General features: G+C 37.4%; 1 protein-coding gene across 2 annotated transcripts in view; it reads left to right on the top strand.

The window, feature by feature from the left end:
• AOPEP (aminopeptidase O (putative)) overlaps positions 1-16,341 on the top strand; it is a gene marked incomplete at both ends in the record, with an annotated part of 161,235 nt that overhangs the window by 51,664 nt on the left and 93,230 nt on the right. For both annotated transcript variants that reach the window (XM_079549007.1, XM_079549006.1), the window contains 4 exons: positions 7,450-7,639; positions 9,942-10,048; positions 15,939-16,041; positions 16,160-16,267. In XM_079549007.1, coding sequence (XP_079405133.1) covers positions 7,450-7,639; positions 9,942-10,048; positions 15,939-16,041; positions 16,160-16,267 — 508 coding nt within the window. The remainder of the gene's footprint in view (positions 1-7,449; positions 7,640-9,941; positions 10,049-15,938; positions 16,042-16,159; positions 16,268-16,341) is intronic.

Genomic DNA, 16,341 nt, shown 5'->3' with positions numbered 1-16,341 from the left:
GTTATAGTGTTTGTTGTAAATGCAGAGGATAAAGGAATGTTTTCAGCAGGAATGTTGGAGATCAGAATACACTTGGCAATATTGGTTTTGCACCCACTTTTAACTAGAATGAAAGACTTTAGCAAGTAGATTTGTACATACCAATTCTTAAAAGCAAGAACTGTGGGTGGTACTACATACTTGGAAAAAGTCTATCAAATGCAAATTTGATAACTGTCTTCATCTCACTATTTACTCCCATCTATAGTTGACCAAGCCAGCAACAGTGCAGTAGATACAAACTGTACTTTTTGTAGAAGTGGAACCGTAACCCTTCTTATGGTATAAGAAGTTTTTTATAAAAAAACCAACAACTGTGGGCTTTACCTTTTTATTTATTTTCCATTGAAATATCACTGAATTGTACATCTCTTTTCCCCTGTAATGTTAGAGATTTCCTCGATGATTCAGAGATCTATCTTGAGTTTTCTCAGTCCTCAGGTGAAATACTTGTGGTAGGAATCTGTAAAAATCAAGAACATTCCTTGATCTTGTTTTGCGTTGCAATACTAACTGCACGATGTAGAGATTTAATAAGAACCACATTTGCCCTCAAACAGATTTCGTTTTCTTGCTGTTTTTATAACAATGATGCCAATAGCTTTACGCTGAGAAAAATAGTCTTTAAAATTTTAAAAGAATAAGGAATACTTCATTTCCCTGTTTGTTTACTTGATGATTTACCTGTTTTTGCTTCTCTGTTTGTTCTTGTACATATGAATAAATACTATCTTCTGTGTATTAAATGAAGAAAAAAATGGCACCTTCATTATTTTATCTTGTCTTATTCAAGTCTCTTTTGAGATTTTTTAATGTACCGGCCCTCAACTTGGAGGAGCGGATACATTTTGCTCCTTCTGTCTGGCTGTTTATCGTAGCGGGTTATTTACACTTTGTCTCTCAGCTCTGTTTTCATATCTGCCAGAAACTCCACGATGTAATAAAAGGAAATCCAGACCTTCCAATAATTGCAGTGATGGAAAATTACAAATAATGAAATCCATCCATGACTGAAAAATTGCATCCATCAATGACAAAAGTCATCAATGTTGAGACGGTACATCATATTAGTCACTTTAGTGACACTATAAAGAGCAGTTTGAAAAGACTCCGTCTGCATTGATAATATAAAACAAATGCTTCTCTTCAGTGTATGAGAAAGAAACAAAAAATTATCACTTGAAATCATTTTGCATTTGAGCAGAATGTGTGCCTATATCTATAACTGTTTCTCCTAGTCTTCTTTAAATAAACAATCTTTTAACATTATTAATCATAATGGTCCAGAGGACGGCCACTAAGATGATCAAAGGGCTGGAGCACCTCTTCTATGAGAAAAGGTTGAGGGACTGGGCTCGTTTAGCTTAGACAAGAGAAGGCTCTGGGGAGACCTCGTTGTGGCCTTCCAATACTTGAAAGGAGCTTATAAACAGGAGAGGGAATGGCTGTTAATGAGGATGGACAGTGACAGGACAATGGGGAATGGTTTTAAGCTAAGACAGGGGAGGTTTAAATTAGATGTTAGGAAGTTTTTCACCCAGAGGGTGGTGACGCACTGGAACAGGTTGCGCAAGGAGGCTGTGGATGCCCCATCCCTGGAGGCATTCAAGGCCAGGCTGGATGTGTCTTTGGGCAGCCTGGTCTAGTGGCTGGCAACACTGCCCATGGCAGGTGCCTTGAAACTAGATGATCTTTGAGGTTCTTTTCAACCCAGCCATTCTACAGTTCTGTAATCTCTATGATTTCTATGATCTCTATTCATTTTTTTCTGATCACTTTTTAATTTTTATTTTTGTTTAAGCAAATGTTTAAGGTTAATTTTAAGTTCCAAATTTTATAAATCAGTGCTAAGTGAGAGAGAATGAATACAAATTCTTGTGGAGTCTCCTTCTCTGGAGGTACTAAAAGTCTGCATAGATGCAATATTATGCAGTATGTTGTAGGGAACATGACTTAGCTGGATAGTAGGACTACATAGTCTCCAGAGGTCCCTTCGAACCCTAACTATTGTGGATGTTCTGTGAGAAAATGTTCTAGATGTTCTAATGGACTTTTGAAGCTATTATTTTTCTTAACTGTTTTAACATACAGACAATAATAGTCATATTTTCATTTTTCCATTTTACAAATGCTCAGAGAATATGGTAAAAGTTTTATACGAAATCTGGAATTTAACAAATCCAGAATGTAAAACAAATATTGCATTTGCATGTTAATATAAAGTCATTATTGTAACTAGTGGGATTACTGTATTCTTGCTTCTCAGTCATGCACAGAATTTTCTCTTCAGCCTCTGAACCTCTTTTGTGATACAGCGTATGTCTGCAGCAGAAATATTTTTATCATTAAAATTTTTTTCACTGCTTAACTATAATAATTTAATTGACCTCCAATCTATCTTTTAAGGAAAAAGGAAAGAAAGCTAACTGAATTGTATAGCTTGTATGACTTCTTGTTTGGAAACATCAGGCATGAAACAATGGAATTTTGTATTATGATTACTTAAAAAGGGATTTTTAAGTTGGTTGCACTAATTCACAAATTATTTTCTGTGTTAACAATGTCAGTACTTTTTGAGGAGTAACTGCATTTGAGATGTGAGTGCTGGAAATGAAGCTTGTTTTTGCTTTTACCAATAAATCAATTAAATATGAAAAATTGATACTACTTCATACGGCATAGGAAGCTTCAGTCCTCAAAATGTTCTAATCTGTAAGACTTTTTTACAGTATTGTAATTGTTTCTTATTAGGAAGCATAATGTAATTGATTTTTATAAGACATTTCCATTTCTTCATGGTTTTTTTCAGTAGGAGGTTTCACACAAATCAGAATGAAATCTTGATGGCCACTGAGAAAGTTTTGAGTCTATAATTCATTCTTTTTACCCTGTAAATTTTCCATATTTTTTTTCTTTTTGTGCAACAGCAGGCAGTTAGTACTCAGATTAGTACACTGGTAATACTTGAATCTCAGGCATCAGAGGAGAAACCTGCATGCAAAATCTGTCTTGGTTATTTCCCGAGTTAGAACACTTGAAGCCAGTAGGATTTATTACTGTAGGATTTATTACTATGATATGACTGCACATTATCAACCACAGATAAGTTATTTTGTCTCATGAATTTTGTAAAATCTTGGTTAAAATTTTTGTCATAGCAGTATGCTCTGTGAGAGAGATAATGAGACAGCATTTTTAAAATAAATTACTTGCATTATTAACAAACTGTTCATTTTGTTATGTGTTCTGATCTTAAGAGTTATATCTAGGGAAATACTTGTAACCCTTTTCTGAGAAGTGATGTTTTCTGTCCACTATTTTAAGATAGTATATTTTGGTTGGATTATAGAGGACAATTGAGGTGAGCTCCAGAAGAATGCTGGAAAAAAATAGAAAAGGACCATTTTTTGCAAGACTGGTGCAAAAATGAAAACTTCCAGGAGTATTTCTTGTCTGATAGATGTGTGCTTTTTTGGCCAGGTAAATAAATATCTTGGATTAGTAGGTATAGCTTTGCCTTTTCTACTTGAAGTCCCTGAAGATAGAAATATGAAATGTGAATCCTGCTTTTAAATTGACCATTCTGTGGATTCAAGGAAGTTGATGGTATCACTCTGTATGTGTGTTCTCATTAGTTCTCATGATCTAATTTTAAAAGAACTACTTCAGTAGCTTGGTTTCCTTCTTGCTCCTGAGTAGCAATGAAGAGTCTTGCCTGAGAGGCACTCTTTTTTATTCATATTCTGACTGATCTGATTGACTACAGTAAAACAAGCAAAACTGAAGTAATTGCCTGCCAATCCATGGAGCAGCTGCAGCTCAGGTGTTCAGGTCAGTGATTAATGTTTTCTTCTCTGTAATATGAAGTTTGGATGTTGAATTACTGTATTCTGAGATTGGCTAATATGATCTTCCTTCAGGCCCACAAGGGTTGCTTTTCTTCCCTGTTGCCTGCTCTAAAACTGTATTACTTCAGGATTTATGGCAGTCAGTCAACTGCTCTAGAAAATTCATCTGTAACATCCATTCATTTGATGATTTCCCAGTATGCTTACAGGGAAAACATCTTTATAAAGTTTCCAGTGGATCTGGCACACTGCTCAGAGTATTCTAAATACAAAATTCTTGTCTGTACAGCTGCATCTGTGTGTATGTTTGAGTTTCTGGCACGCTATGAACATGGAAGATCAGAAAAGGTTGTTTATCTCTGTAGTTCTCTTGGGACTAAATTGTAGTATGCTCTAGAATTCTGATGATTACAGAGGTGAGTAATTGGATGTGGCATGTACTTGTTTCTGCATTAAAATGACACAATTGTTCTCAAATATAAACTAACATTTGATGTATGATGTAGATACCACAGACAGTGTGCTGTCTGTGCACGAGGCATTTGTAAAGAGCTGTCATCTAATTGTCTGACTGACTCAAATTCCAGTAACCTTGAAATGGATATCTCAGTTTTAATGTGGTTCTATGAAAATATTTTTAGGGGTGTTTTTGTTGCTCTCATTTATATGTATAAGAAGGAATTTTCTGGAAATACAGTAACTTGCTAACCTATTTACTACCTGATTCCTTTTTCTAAATGGGAAAAGATAAACAATATGTGGAGTACTATCAAAACATGAAAATTTTTATCATATAATTTCCATCTGTAATAGTGATTTTAGGCGCTACTTTTTACTCCAGAGGTATAGTTGTCTCATCTCTGTAACATCAAAGAGTATCTAAGAAACTCTATCCACAAATCCCTGTATGTTTAAATAGAAAGAGTTCTCCTTCAGAAGCAGTGCAGTAGTGCAACAAGCCAACTAGAAATACGTATTTGATATTCTTAGCTATTCAATTCATGCACATATATTTGGCTACAGTTTATGCTGTGTGTTTCTTGTCTGTGCATGAGTCACCAAAAATAGCTCTGCAGCATCCGTGCAAGTGATACCTGCATCAAGTGTAAGCTTGGAGAAATAGTTTTGCAAAATTCCTGTTAGAGATTGCACTTTTAAGTTGTTCAGATTACTGTTAGGAGTCATTGGAAACATTTTATTTGTTACAGAGAACAAGAACGTGGGTACATTTGGATGACTGGAACATCAAGACTCTTTGATCTTCCATGCCAAGAAATTCTTGTCCTTTGAGTGCAAAGATTTTTATTAGCGTGTTCCTATTCATACTGTAGTTATGGAATTTCCCTTAAGATTTCCCTTAATGGAAGTTTAGCTAGGAGAAAGAGATGTTCCTTCTTTCAGTCAAATGATACAAATATGTAAGTTATGAGGGTGTAATTCTGGTCAGAATAATAATCTTTTGCTTTAGAAGTGTAACCAAGTGTTTACTCATTGAAAGCAAGTCATTAGCTTCTATGTTTCTGTAAGAGCATAGGGAACTTGTTTAGCTTACTGGGAAGGACTGGTGAGGTTTTTCTTTTTTTGTTAAACCTTGGAGAGGTTTCCCATTTTTCTTACCGCATCCAGCTAACCTGTTCTGGCTTGCTTTAGAAACTTGGGCCAGACTTGAAAAGATGTCAGCTAGACTGATTTAAAAGGTGGGCTTACCTTGTCAGGCCTTGTAGGAAGTTGCATTCTTATTCCTTTCCGAAAATTTAACTCATTCCTTTTTCTTGCTTCAGTGCTTTTTGATCCTTTCATAAAGGAGATTTTCTGATTGTGGTTCTTGCATTATTTTTGTTGGAAAAAGAAGAAAATAGAAGAAAATAGAATCTGTACTATTGTATATATCTGCAATAGACTTAAAATGCAAATCATTCTATGAGCCTTCTTCTAAGGCATGAAGTTACTTGCGTTTTACTTAGCTATATGGCCAAAACACTGCCAGCACTATGTCTGGAATGTTATTTACTTGGTCCATTTCTCCATTTCTTCTTTGTAGCACTGTACGCATGCCACAGTTAGGGGTCATTTACTTAAAATTGGCCTAAGTAATACCCCTAGAGCTGCAGCAATTCTTCTCAGTAGTGCTTCTGTGCTTCTGAAGGCTTATCACGTTCCACGTCTTCTATGCTCTTACTTTTTCCTCTCTCTTCCTCTACTTCTTTTAATCAGAATTGCTTTTGCAGTTTTTGCAAATCTTTTGCAAAGATTTGTAGAGCTGCAGTTTTATCTTTGTTCTCTGTGACTTGATTCCTCTATTGGTGCTTTAATTACACTATTTTTTACAATACCAAATGATTGAAATGTGCTGGATGAGGATGTTTGATTATTATTATTATTTTATTATCATTTTTACAAGATTGTTATTGGGTACGATTTTCTGTTTATGCGTGTATCCTGCTCTATGTTCTCAGTTCTGGACACTGTGAACTGGTTGCAGGAAAACTGGGGGTGTATTAACATTTCCAGCGAAAGGGTAGCGTGGGTGGGGGGAAGAACTGCTGAAGGCTGACAAATATTATCTGACTCCTGGAAACGTCTTAAGACCATGTGCTGCCCATCCACGCTCAAAAGGCTAAACTTAAATATCTGTAGCCTTGAAGGTATCACCATTATGCTTCATTTCCTTTCTAACAGAAAACAGTTGAAATCTAGATTATGGATGCCTAGGGTTAGTGCAGGAATAGTCTGCAGGTGGTGGTTTATAACATCTGTAAGCATAACAGAAATTACCTTACAGCAGAACATGAACTGGGAGCTGCAGAAACTTGCAGTTCAGTGTAAGCTTTTTCCATAGCAGAATAAATATGGATAGCAGGTATTTCTTTCTCCAGCTTTTTCTTTTATTACTTGAGTACAAAATAGAGTAGATATAGATTGTGTTATTTTCTGCTATTGTGAAAAGCAGATGTTTAGTGGGCGTCTAAGCCTTTGTTTCACTCTTGTTCTTGTAGCAAAGGGTGTTCTCCTTCCTTTGTGTTTACGTAAATCATCAACTCTTATTTTCAAATGGCATCTTTTTGGCTTGTTTTAGGTAGTAAGAAGCACAGTGCTTTACTTTATGTGGCTCTTGTTCAGATAGTGATTTGTTTTCTTTATAAAATGTTTCTTTCTTTACATCCAGCTTTGATCATTTAACCGATAAATAACTGCTGCCTGTATTCACATCTGATCATCTATCATCCTGGCTTACATACAAATGCTTCTGTTGAAATAAATCAGTCTTGTAATTTGAAAAATATAGAAGTTTGGTTTAGGTTACTTCTTACAGGTAATAGCTGTTTGATGGTTGAATACAAAACAACTGCTTGGCAGAATTTTAGTTTGATTCTCTGCCAAGCAATGATAAAGTACAACCTGATTCCCAAAAACGCCTGAACTATAAACTGTTTGTCATGACCTAGCATGCATATGTAATAACAGGCTGACAAGTCTAATAAAGTCTACATATTATTATGGCCATGCAGTGGATGTTACAACAGACTTATAATGTATTTTATCCTTCATTTCCCTTGTGCAGCCCACACATCATCTTCTTGTCACAGAGTGTATTGCCTGGAGGGAGCCATCTCTGTGGAACACGTCTGTGCCATGAAATTGCTCATTCTTGGTTTGGATTGGCCATTGGTGCTCATGATTGGACTGAAGAGTGGATAAGTGAAGGGTTTGCCACTTTTTTAGAAGATGTATTTTGGGCTAGGGCTCAACAGGTAAGTTTGATGCACTAGTTCTCAATCATGATGCACTAGTTCTCAATCATGTGGAAGTCAAAGCTGTATAGGAGTGCTACCCTGAAAGTAATGCCTCCTATTTTATTTTCTTGCCCATGATATTAGAGTTGGATGTTGGTGCTATGGCAGTAGAGTTGAACGTTCCCAACAGTATTTTGTTCCATTTTGTTGCCGTGTGATGGATAGCAGCAGTGGGGCGGTCTGACAAAATGGTGTCTGACATGGAAATGCATGTGAAGCAAGGGTGTGTCACTGAATTCCTCCATGTTGAAAAAAATGAAACCCACAGACATTCATCAATGCCTGCCTAATGTTTCTGGAGTCCAAACAGTGGATCTGAGCAGAGTGAGGTGGTGGGTTGTCATTTCAGCTGTGTGACAGTGGATGACCCCTGCTGATGCAGATATTTATGAGCATAACATTCAGGCTTTTGTTCATTGCTGGTGAAAATACATAGCTAATCTTGGTGCCTGTGTTGAACAGTAGTATTTTATAGCTAAAAATTTGCTCTATTAAATAGTGTTGTTGTGCTTTTTGTATCTCCTGTAGTTTCCATGGAAATAAATAGGAGGCACTACTTTTGGAGCAACTTTGTTGTGAATTAAGTATTCATAAAACCTTTTGTGTTATGAGGCTAAGTTCTTTAAAATAATACTGGAATTTGCAGGCTAACTTGATTTAAAAAGAAAAAAAAAAGGAAAAAAAGAATCTTTCCTGCTCTACCCATAATTAACTCTAATCTTTACAGAGGTAAAGATCAGTGCAAATAAGAGTGGAAACATTTACTTAAATATTACCACTCAGTTATCAAACAGTTGCTATGCATTCTCTCCATTTGTGCCATGCTCCTGAAAGTGGAATAATCAGCAATGTCTTGCTGAATATTGCAGGTTCTTAATGAAAATGATTTGATTTTGTATATGGCAGCAAGCCTCAGAACAAAATGGAAGCTGATGAAACAGAGTGCTAGCAGTTAACATTTTTTTTTCTCTTACATTTCATAGTTTAGAGTTAACATCTTGTCAGAAGCTTAGATATCATTGCCCGTCTTAAAGTGAAAAGCTTATGCATTGCATGTCTGCTAGTAAAGAGGTTTTCTGATCCAATTCTTATTTTTGTCCTACTTCAAGCATTTTGTGTGTTCATCATCTGTTCTTTTGCTTGTGTCAGTTAGGCTCTGATTCTGCCATTAAAATTCTCAGAACTGCATCTGTGGGAGGGAAGGTGAGAATGGGATCTGACATCACAAGCTCTTCTGAGCCTCCATTTTATTAAGTATCAGAAGTATTCATAGTTCTAAACGAATTAGAGTTCCTTGACATTTAAAATGCTTCCGGAATGAGGAAGAGGGGAAGGCTATCCCAACACTTTGCTTTTCCCTTCTGGTCTTAAAATTCATTCTTGCATTTGGGCATCACTCCCCTATGGTGAGCTGCTCTCTTTAAGTCTGCACTTTTGTTTGAAAGCTTTTCCATTGTAGTTGGCACCTTTCCATGTAGTTGCTGGAAAGCAATGAGCAACAAAACAGGGTGTTTATTCCCTGACCGTATAAATTTTCTGATTTATTAAATTTACAAATTTATACAGTCAGAAAATCTATTGTTGTTTTTATTATTGTTTTTTTTTTAACTGAGTAGTTTTGGTTCTGTGTGATACTACAATTGTAAGATTATGTGTGTATTCCATACTGTCTACCAATAATTGCAGTTGTGACTGAAATACTAATGTGATGTAGGAGAATATTAGCTGCTTTTACCTTCTCCCATCTCATCTTTTCTTATAACAAAAAAACATAGATTAGTTATTGATGTGTATGCTGACAACCTAACATTTATTTCATAAGCATGCATCTCCTGATTAACATCCTGATGGTATGTTAATGTGGAAAATTACAAGGGAACTTTCACCAGGGTGACAGGCATAGTAGGAAGAGGGATAAAGTCAGGACATGGAAGAGCTCTTTGCTTTCAAGACTGAGAAAAGTAAAGATGCAACCAGTATGTGAGCTATCTGTACTGTGTATTCAGTTATCTTATAGCCAGTCACTAAAGGGAAAACACCAAGTTTGATCTGTGAGGCTTCTGTTTTTCTTAGTTCTGCCATTAACTCTTAAACAAGAGAGTATAATTGTTGTTTTGTTTTGTTTTGTTTTGTTTTTTAACGTGTGTTTGCACTGTATCTTTCATTGCTTGGGTATTAAAAGAAAACAACATCAGTTACTCTCTGGAAAATTTTGTTGTCTGCTGGAAAACACCAATTAATAATTTTTTTCACTAAGCAGCTTTCGTGTGATGAAGAAAAAGAGCAGCAGGAATTGAAAGCTTTACTTCGCTGGCGACGACTCAGAGATGAGGTGCAGAACTCTGAAGAAGAGCTGCAAGTTTTAAGGTAAAGCTGTGATGGTGTAATATTTGCTTTCTCATGTTCTTTTCTCCCTCTCTTCCTCCCTCCCTTCCTCCCTGCTGTTTTCTACTGTTTTCTCCTTTCAAAGGATATACATGTGATTAAATCCACTACACTTCCTTATTTCCTTCTAAAGAAAAAAAGAAAAGTCAACTTAAATTGATGAGGTTATTCATCTTCTCTATAATGCAATTACTTTTCAGTCTATTACAGAAAGCTTTCCAAATGGGATTTAGATTGGTATAAAATGTCTCCAAGCAGTTTACAAGAGTTTCCCTATATCTGGGGTGGTGTGGGGTGGGGAAAACATTTCCTGAACAAAGTTCATGTTTGAAGGAGCAACAAATATATTTTCTATGGCTGAAGACAGGCACATGCAGACTATGGCATGTAACTGCCAAATCTGAATAAAATGATATGACTAACATGTGTACGTGTTGTAAATTTTAAAAATTGTTCTTCTAAGGGCCAAAATGTCTGTTACAGTTTGAAACTCTTTATCTTGTAGCTAGCAGGACAAGGGAAGTGACTGTACCCTACTGCATGGAACTACTGTGTCCAGGTCAGGGGCCTCCAGAGGAAAGTTGTGGAGCTTTTGGAGTAGGCCATAAAAGTGATCAAAAGGCTGGAGCACCTTTCCTATGAAAAAAGTTGAGGGAGCTGTGCTTGTTCAGCCTGAAGAACAGAAGGTTCCAGGAGACCTCATTGTAGTCTTCTGGTACATTACAAGGGTTCTTTATTAGAGAGGGACTCTTTATCAGAGTGTATAGTGACTGGACAAGAGGTAATGTCTTTAGATCAGAATTTATATTAGCTATGAGGTAGAAATTCTTTATGACAGGGATGATGAGACACTGGAACACAGTTCAGAGAAGCTGTGGATGCCCCATCCCTGGTGGTATCCAAGAGCAGGTTGCATGGGCAAAATAATATAGCGGGTGGCAGCCTTGCCCATGGCAAGTGGGCTCCATTACATGACCTTTAGGATTCTTTCCAACCTAAGCCATTCTATGAGTCTATGATCTTGAAACTGATACTTAAATTTTCTACTCATTTGTGTAGTAGACATGAGTGTCTGTAATAAACTTCTTGCATTTACTACATTGCATGTAGTAGAATTCTCAGTGCTAATACAAAAGGATGAGAATCATTTCTTGTTTGAAAAATATGCCTCTACTATGCACTTCTGGAGACAGTTATGATGTCAGTTTGGGATTCTGTCAGTTTCTGCCTCTTTGATTGCTCCAGTTTCCTTTGGTTGCATTTAAGGACTTTCTACAGCTCTCAGTCAGATATAAATATTTTCTACAATTTTTTATTTTTATGAATGTTTTTGTCATTCTACTGTGGACTTGAAAAATGTTCTCTTTTTGCAAATATACTGATTTGGTTATATACCTGAAAGTATGTCTGTCTGTGTTCTAGTGTTGGAATTCAAGAGAAAATTTCATGTCTTTGATTTGCGCTGAGTTTTAAGTCCCTATTGAGTTGTGCTGGTTGAGGCTTGTGTTTTTATGCAAGGATATTGAAAATAAATGGTGACTGTCCCTTCTTGCTAATTATGTCAGGAAGACAGAAATCATCAGGCCTGCTTTCTGAACATAACCTTTTTCACAAGTGTTTTTGTTCTCTCCTGGACAATTACATGATTTTCTATGTTTTCATCAGACAGCAGGAAAAACCTGTGTGAAGTTTGACAGTTGATCCTATTCACTTTTGTTCCAGGAAATGAATATATTCAGATACAATCATTAGCATTATGTTTCTTCTTATTATGGATATTTTTTATTATGTTATAGTAACTTCTTGGATGCTACCTGCAAAAAACAAATCCAGGTGTGACAGAAGTAGATAAGTCTTTTCAGCAAGCAGGAACTCTGAAAGGCAGCACCAACAAATCTCAATATTAAAGAAGGGATTTATGTCAATTAAATGTATTACTCGTATATGATATGATCACAGACCAAACTGTATATTTTCTCAGAGTTTGAAGCAAGTCTGAAGGGATAAAAGCAAAATATGAGTGTCTTGGCACTCATCTGCTAGCCAGCGTCAATGCCTGCTCTGTTATCCACTTCCCCATGGTATGAAAATAAAGACTAGAGATGTCTTTTTCATTCAGTGACAACAAAAAATGGTACTGAGATTGTATCCTGTCCTGATCCTTACAACTGAACTTCAGCTTGAGATTGTTCATGAAGACAAAGCAGTTTTGACATCTGAGTGTCTTTCTGAGTTCCACTTGAGTCGTATCAGTGACCTTACCCATTTCACTCCTGAAACATAGATCTGTGCCTGCTCTGTAGGTATTTAAAGAGTTTATTCTATCACTCTGTGAGGAAATGTGCCCTTCACTATTCTCTCATAGTCTCTGAGTAGCTTTTCATCATCGTCAAGCCATTTAATTACCACGGATTTCCTAGGGATTGGTATTTTTACTTTATCCTTACTAAAAAAAGCAGCGTCTTTTGCTTCATGCAGAAATGTGGCAGTAGCAAAAATCTGTCAAGTAGTAGCTTAAATACCTTGATTCATCTTGCCTTTATTGTTATGCCTAGCTTAATCTGCTAGACTCGATGTCAGATTTTGTAGGTCAGTGTAACAAACTTTTGGTCTCTGTGCTGTAAATATACTAACCACTGCTTTACACAAGTGTACTGAAGTACTGACAGCATAAAACAGTAACTTTCTGAACATTTACACGCTGTTGCAGATATTGCCTAAGTATTGCCAATGGTTACATTGTCTTGAAGAATGGAAATTATCATAAAATAAGGTGTATTTGTATTATTGTATTATGTATCCTTAATTCATCCTTCAACACTGAAGGAGGATCTCTCCTGAAAGAAAATTAGAAAATCACAGAATTAGAGAATTATAGGGGTTGGAGGGGATCTCTAGAGATCAAGTCCAATGCGCCTGCCAAAGCAGGCTCCCTAGGTCAGGTTGCACAGGTGGGCATGCAGGTGGGTCTCGAACATCTCCAGAGGAGACTCCACAATTACTCTGGGCAGTCTGTTCCAGTGCTCTGTCACGTTTACCCTGAAGAAGTTCTTAAACATATTTGTGCAGAACTTTCTATGCTTCACTTGGTGATCGTTTCCACTTGTTCTGTCACCACGCACCACTGAAAAGAGCCTGGCCTTGTACCTTTGCCTCCCACACCTTAGATATTTATAGGCATTGATCAAATCCCCTCTCAGTCTTCTTCTCTCAAGGCTGAACAGACCAAGGTCTCTCAGCCTTTCCTCGTAAGAGATGAGCTCCAGGCCCTTCACCATGTTTGTGGCCCTCCGCTGGACTCTTGCCAGGAGATCCCTGTCTTTTTTGTACTGGGGAGCCCAGTCTGGATGCAGTACTCCAGGTGAGGACTCAACAGGGCAGTGCAGAGGGGGAGGATCACCTCCCTCGACCTGCTGGCCACACTCTTTTTAATGCCCGCCAGGATGCCATTGGCCCTCTTGGCCACCAGGGCACACTGCTGGCTCATGGCCAACCTGCTGTCCACCAGGCCCTCCAGGTCTCTCTGCACAGAGTTCCTCTCCAGCAGGTCGTCCCCCAGCCTGTACTGGTGCCTGGTGCATGCGATTATTTGTCCCCAGGTGCAAGACTCTACACTTGCTCTTGTTAAACGTCACCTGGTTCCCCTCTGCCCAGCTTTCCAGCCTGTCCAGATCGTGCTGAATGGCAGCACAGCCTTCTGCTGTGTCAGCCTTCCTGCCAACCTTGTATCATCAGCAAACTTGCTGAGGGTGGACACTGTGTGCTCACATTTAGTAGGGACCCACATTTTCCCTAGTCTTTCTTTTACTGTTGACATACTTAAAAAAGCCTTTCTTACTATCACTTATCTCCTTTGCTATATATAAATACTGCATGGTAAAGGACTGTGTGTTAGGAACAACATAAAATTTAAACATCATTTTCTTTTTCTGTTTTAAACAGTTACCTTTTGCCAGAGATTTTAATGTGTATAATGAATTTGATGTGTTCAGGTTATAAAGCTAGCACTTGAGGAAAAATGGCTTAATTGTTATAATAATAAAAAATTGGCAAAATTGTAATAAGAAAGCACTACAGAGACAAAAAAAATATATATATTTTTCTCAAAGCAGATATGGATCTGAAAGAAGTTTGACTAATGGGACTACTTATGAGAAGTGAAGGGAGGGTATGTGGTTTGAAGAAGTCTGCACTCTGTGGCCTGTGTTGCTCTTTTTCTCTTGAACTGGGGAAAGTATGTTTGGTTTCTGAGGCTAGCAATTCAAAATCCACCAGGAGATTTAAAGAGGTTGGTTCAGTAGCAGGGATAGGCTGTTAAGACAAGCATCTCTTCTCAGACCACTGCTTGGTGGGATATTTTCGAAATGGGAAAAGCTATGTTTTCATAGCTTCTCTTTAGTTTTAGTTTGTGCTTGTAAGAGCCTAGAAACCCTTCAGACTTCACTACCATAAACTTCATGCACACCAGATTCTGTATTATGTTTTAAAATCAGGCAGTGAAGCAGTTTATTCTATATTTGTCTGAAAACCATGTAATGCTATAATCAGATGATAATAGCAGGGTGGCAAAGTCCTTGGTTACAGCAAATGAACATGAGCTCAAATACAGCAGGCACAGATACAGAAATGAAGGAAAAGAGCTGCTTACCCTTGGAAGCCTCAGGCAGTCAGGTATGTCTGGCAAGAGATGCCCTCATCTCCACTGCCAACTTTTAAATAATGTCTGAGAAGAAATGGACTCCATCGCTTCCAGTCAGTTCCACCTGAGCTCCCCTGGGTCGGCCCTGCCTTCCCACAAGGTGCTTGATCATTGTTTCAGGTCATGACTTAGCATTTCCACTACACACACAAATGTGCGTGTCATGGTTTTAATGATTTTTGTCATTGATATTCCACATCATAACATCATGTAGTACACTGGGGATTAAAGAGTTAAGGCTCCAGTTCCGTGGATTGTTGATAGTTTTGGGTACCTGGTTCTCAGAAAAGAAGAACTGCATCTCCCAGAGGACTTTCACTGTTCCGTTTCCATTTTCTGTTTAGAGGGAAAGATAAAACTGCTCAGAAGTCATGAGATGACCTTTTCCTTTTACTGCTTGTCTCTGTGTGTGCTTCCCAGCCATGTTACCTTCAGAAGTGGAGTAAGGCCTTTAGTTTTGGACATTCTCTCCCATTTTAATTAATTTCCAATTATATTTTATTATATTGTGTTATCTCATATTCTGCTATTATATTTAGTACATTAGTTTCCTCCCTTATCTCATTGCTGTTGTTTTGTTTTTAGGTCTATCTCCCTACTCTTTCTCATTTTTTCCCCTTCCCGCTCTCCCAGAGTGTGAATCTGTGGGTTCCTCTGCCTCATTTTGTTATGGAACTGGGCCACACCAGCTCAATAACTGTTGACAGCATGTGTTTGTAAGGCTTGCTCTTTTAAAACTTTGAAATTTTTCTTCCAACAACAAACACCAAAATGAAAGCCAAAAAAGTATTTTTTTCTGCAATGTATTACATGTGAATGAAAGAATTTATTCTTGTAAATATAATTGTGTAAGCTGTTAAGCCAGCACTCAGGTGTAAGAAGAGAATCTGTAGTTGAATATAATGACTGCAGTATCCTTCTCTTCCCTTTTGCTTAAAATGTCTGTTTTTTGTTTTGTTTCTTCATAATGTGTCTGTGCATTGTAGGATGGCATGTAACATAATGTCAACCTGTCAGTAAAGATAGTGCACTAACTTGGTAATGGCTTTCTTTTCTATCCCAGCTGAAGTTTTTAAGTTACTAGGACGTGTACAGTGGTTCAACTATGAGAAGATGTAATACATGAGCTATTTCTTACTTATCCAAGACTTCACTAGTCTCTTACCATTTTAGGCCTCACAAGGAGAGTACGGGAGAAGTGAGTGAATCTGGAGCATCTTTTGTCAAACATGGTCTTAAAGCAGAAAAAGTATTCATGCAAGTTCATTATTTGAAGGTGAGTTTTGTAAGCTGATTTTTATTGAGATTGGTTTACTACTATTACAAAGATTTCTTTCTTCTAGATATCAGTGTATTCATAGCATCCTATTTGTTTTTTGCTTAATTTCTTGCAGGGTTATTTCCTTTTGCGGTCTCTGGCAAGTACATTAGGAGAGGCTTCATACCTTGCATCTTTACGAAAATTCATCCATAAGTTCCACGGACAGCTTGTTCTTTCTCAGGTACAGTGCTCAGGATTGTTACTCACATTTTGAAACACAAAGGACATCAACTTTCTGTTTGGCTATCTAAATGA

The sequence above is a fragment of the Tetrao urogallus genome (genome assembly GCF_951394365.1).
Source record: "Tetrao urogallus genome assembly, chromosome: Z".
Lineage (NCBI taxonomy): Eukaryota > Metazoa > Chordata > Aves > Galliformes > Phasianidae > Tetrao > Tetrao urogallus.
Note: the sequence above shows the minus strand (reverse complement) of the source record. Positions and strands in the feature narration are given on the sequence as shown.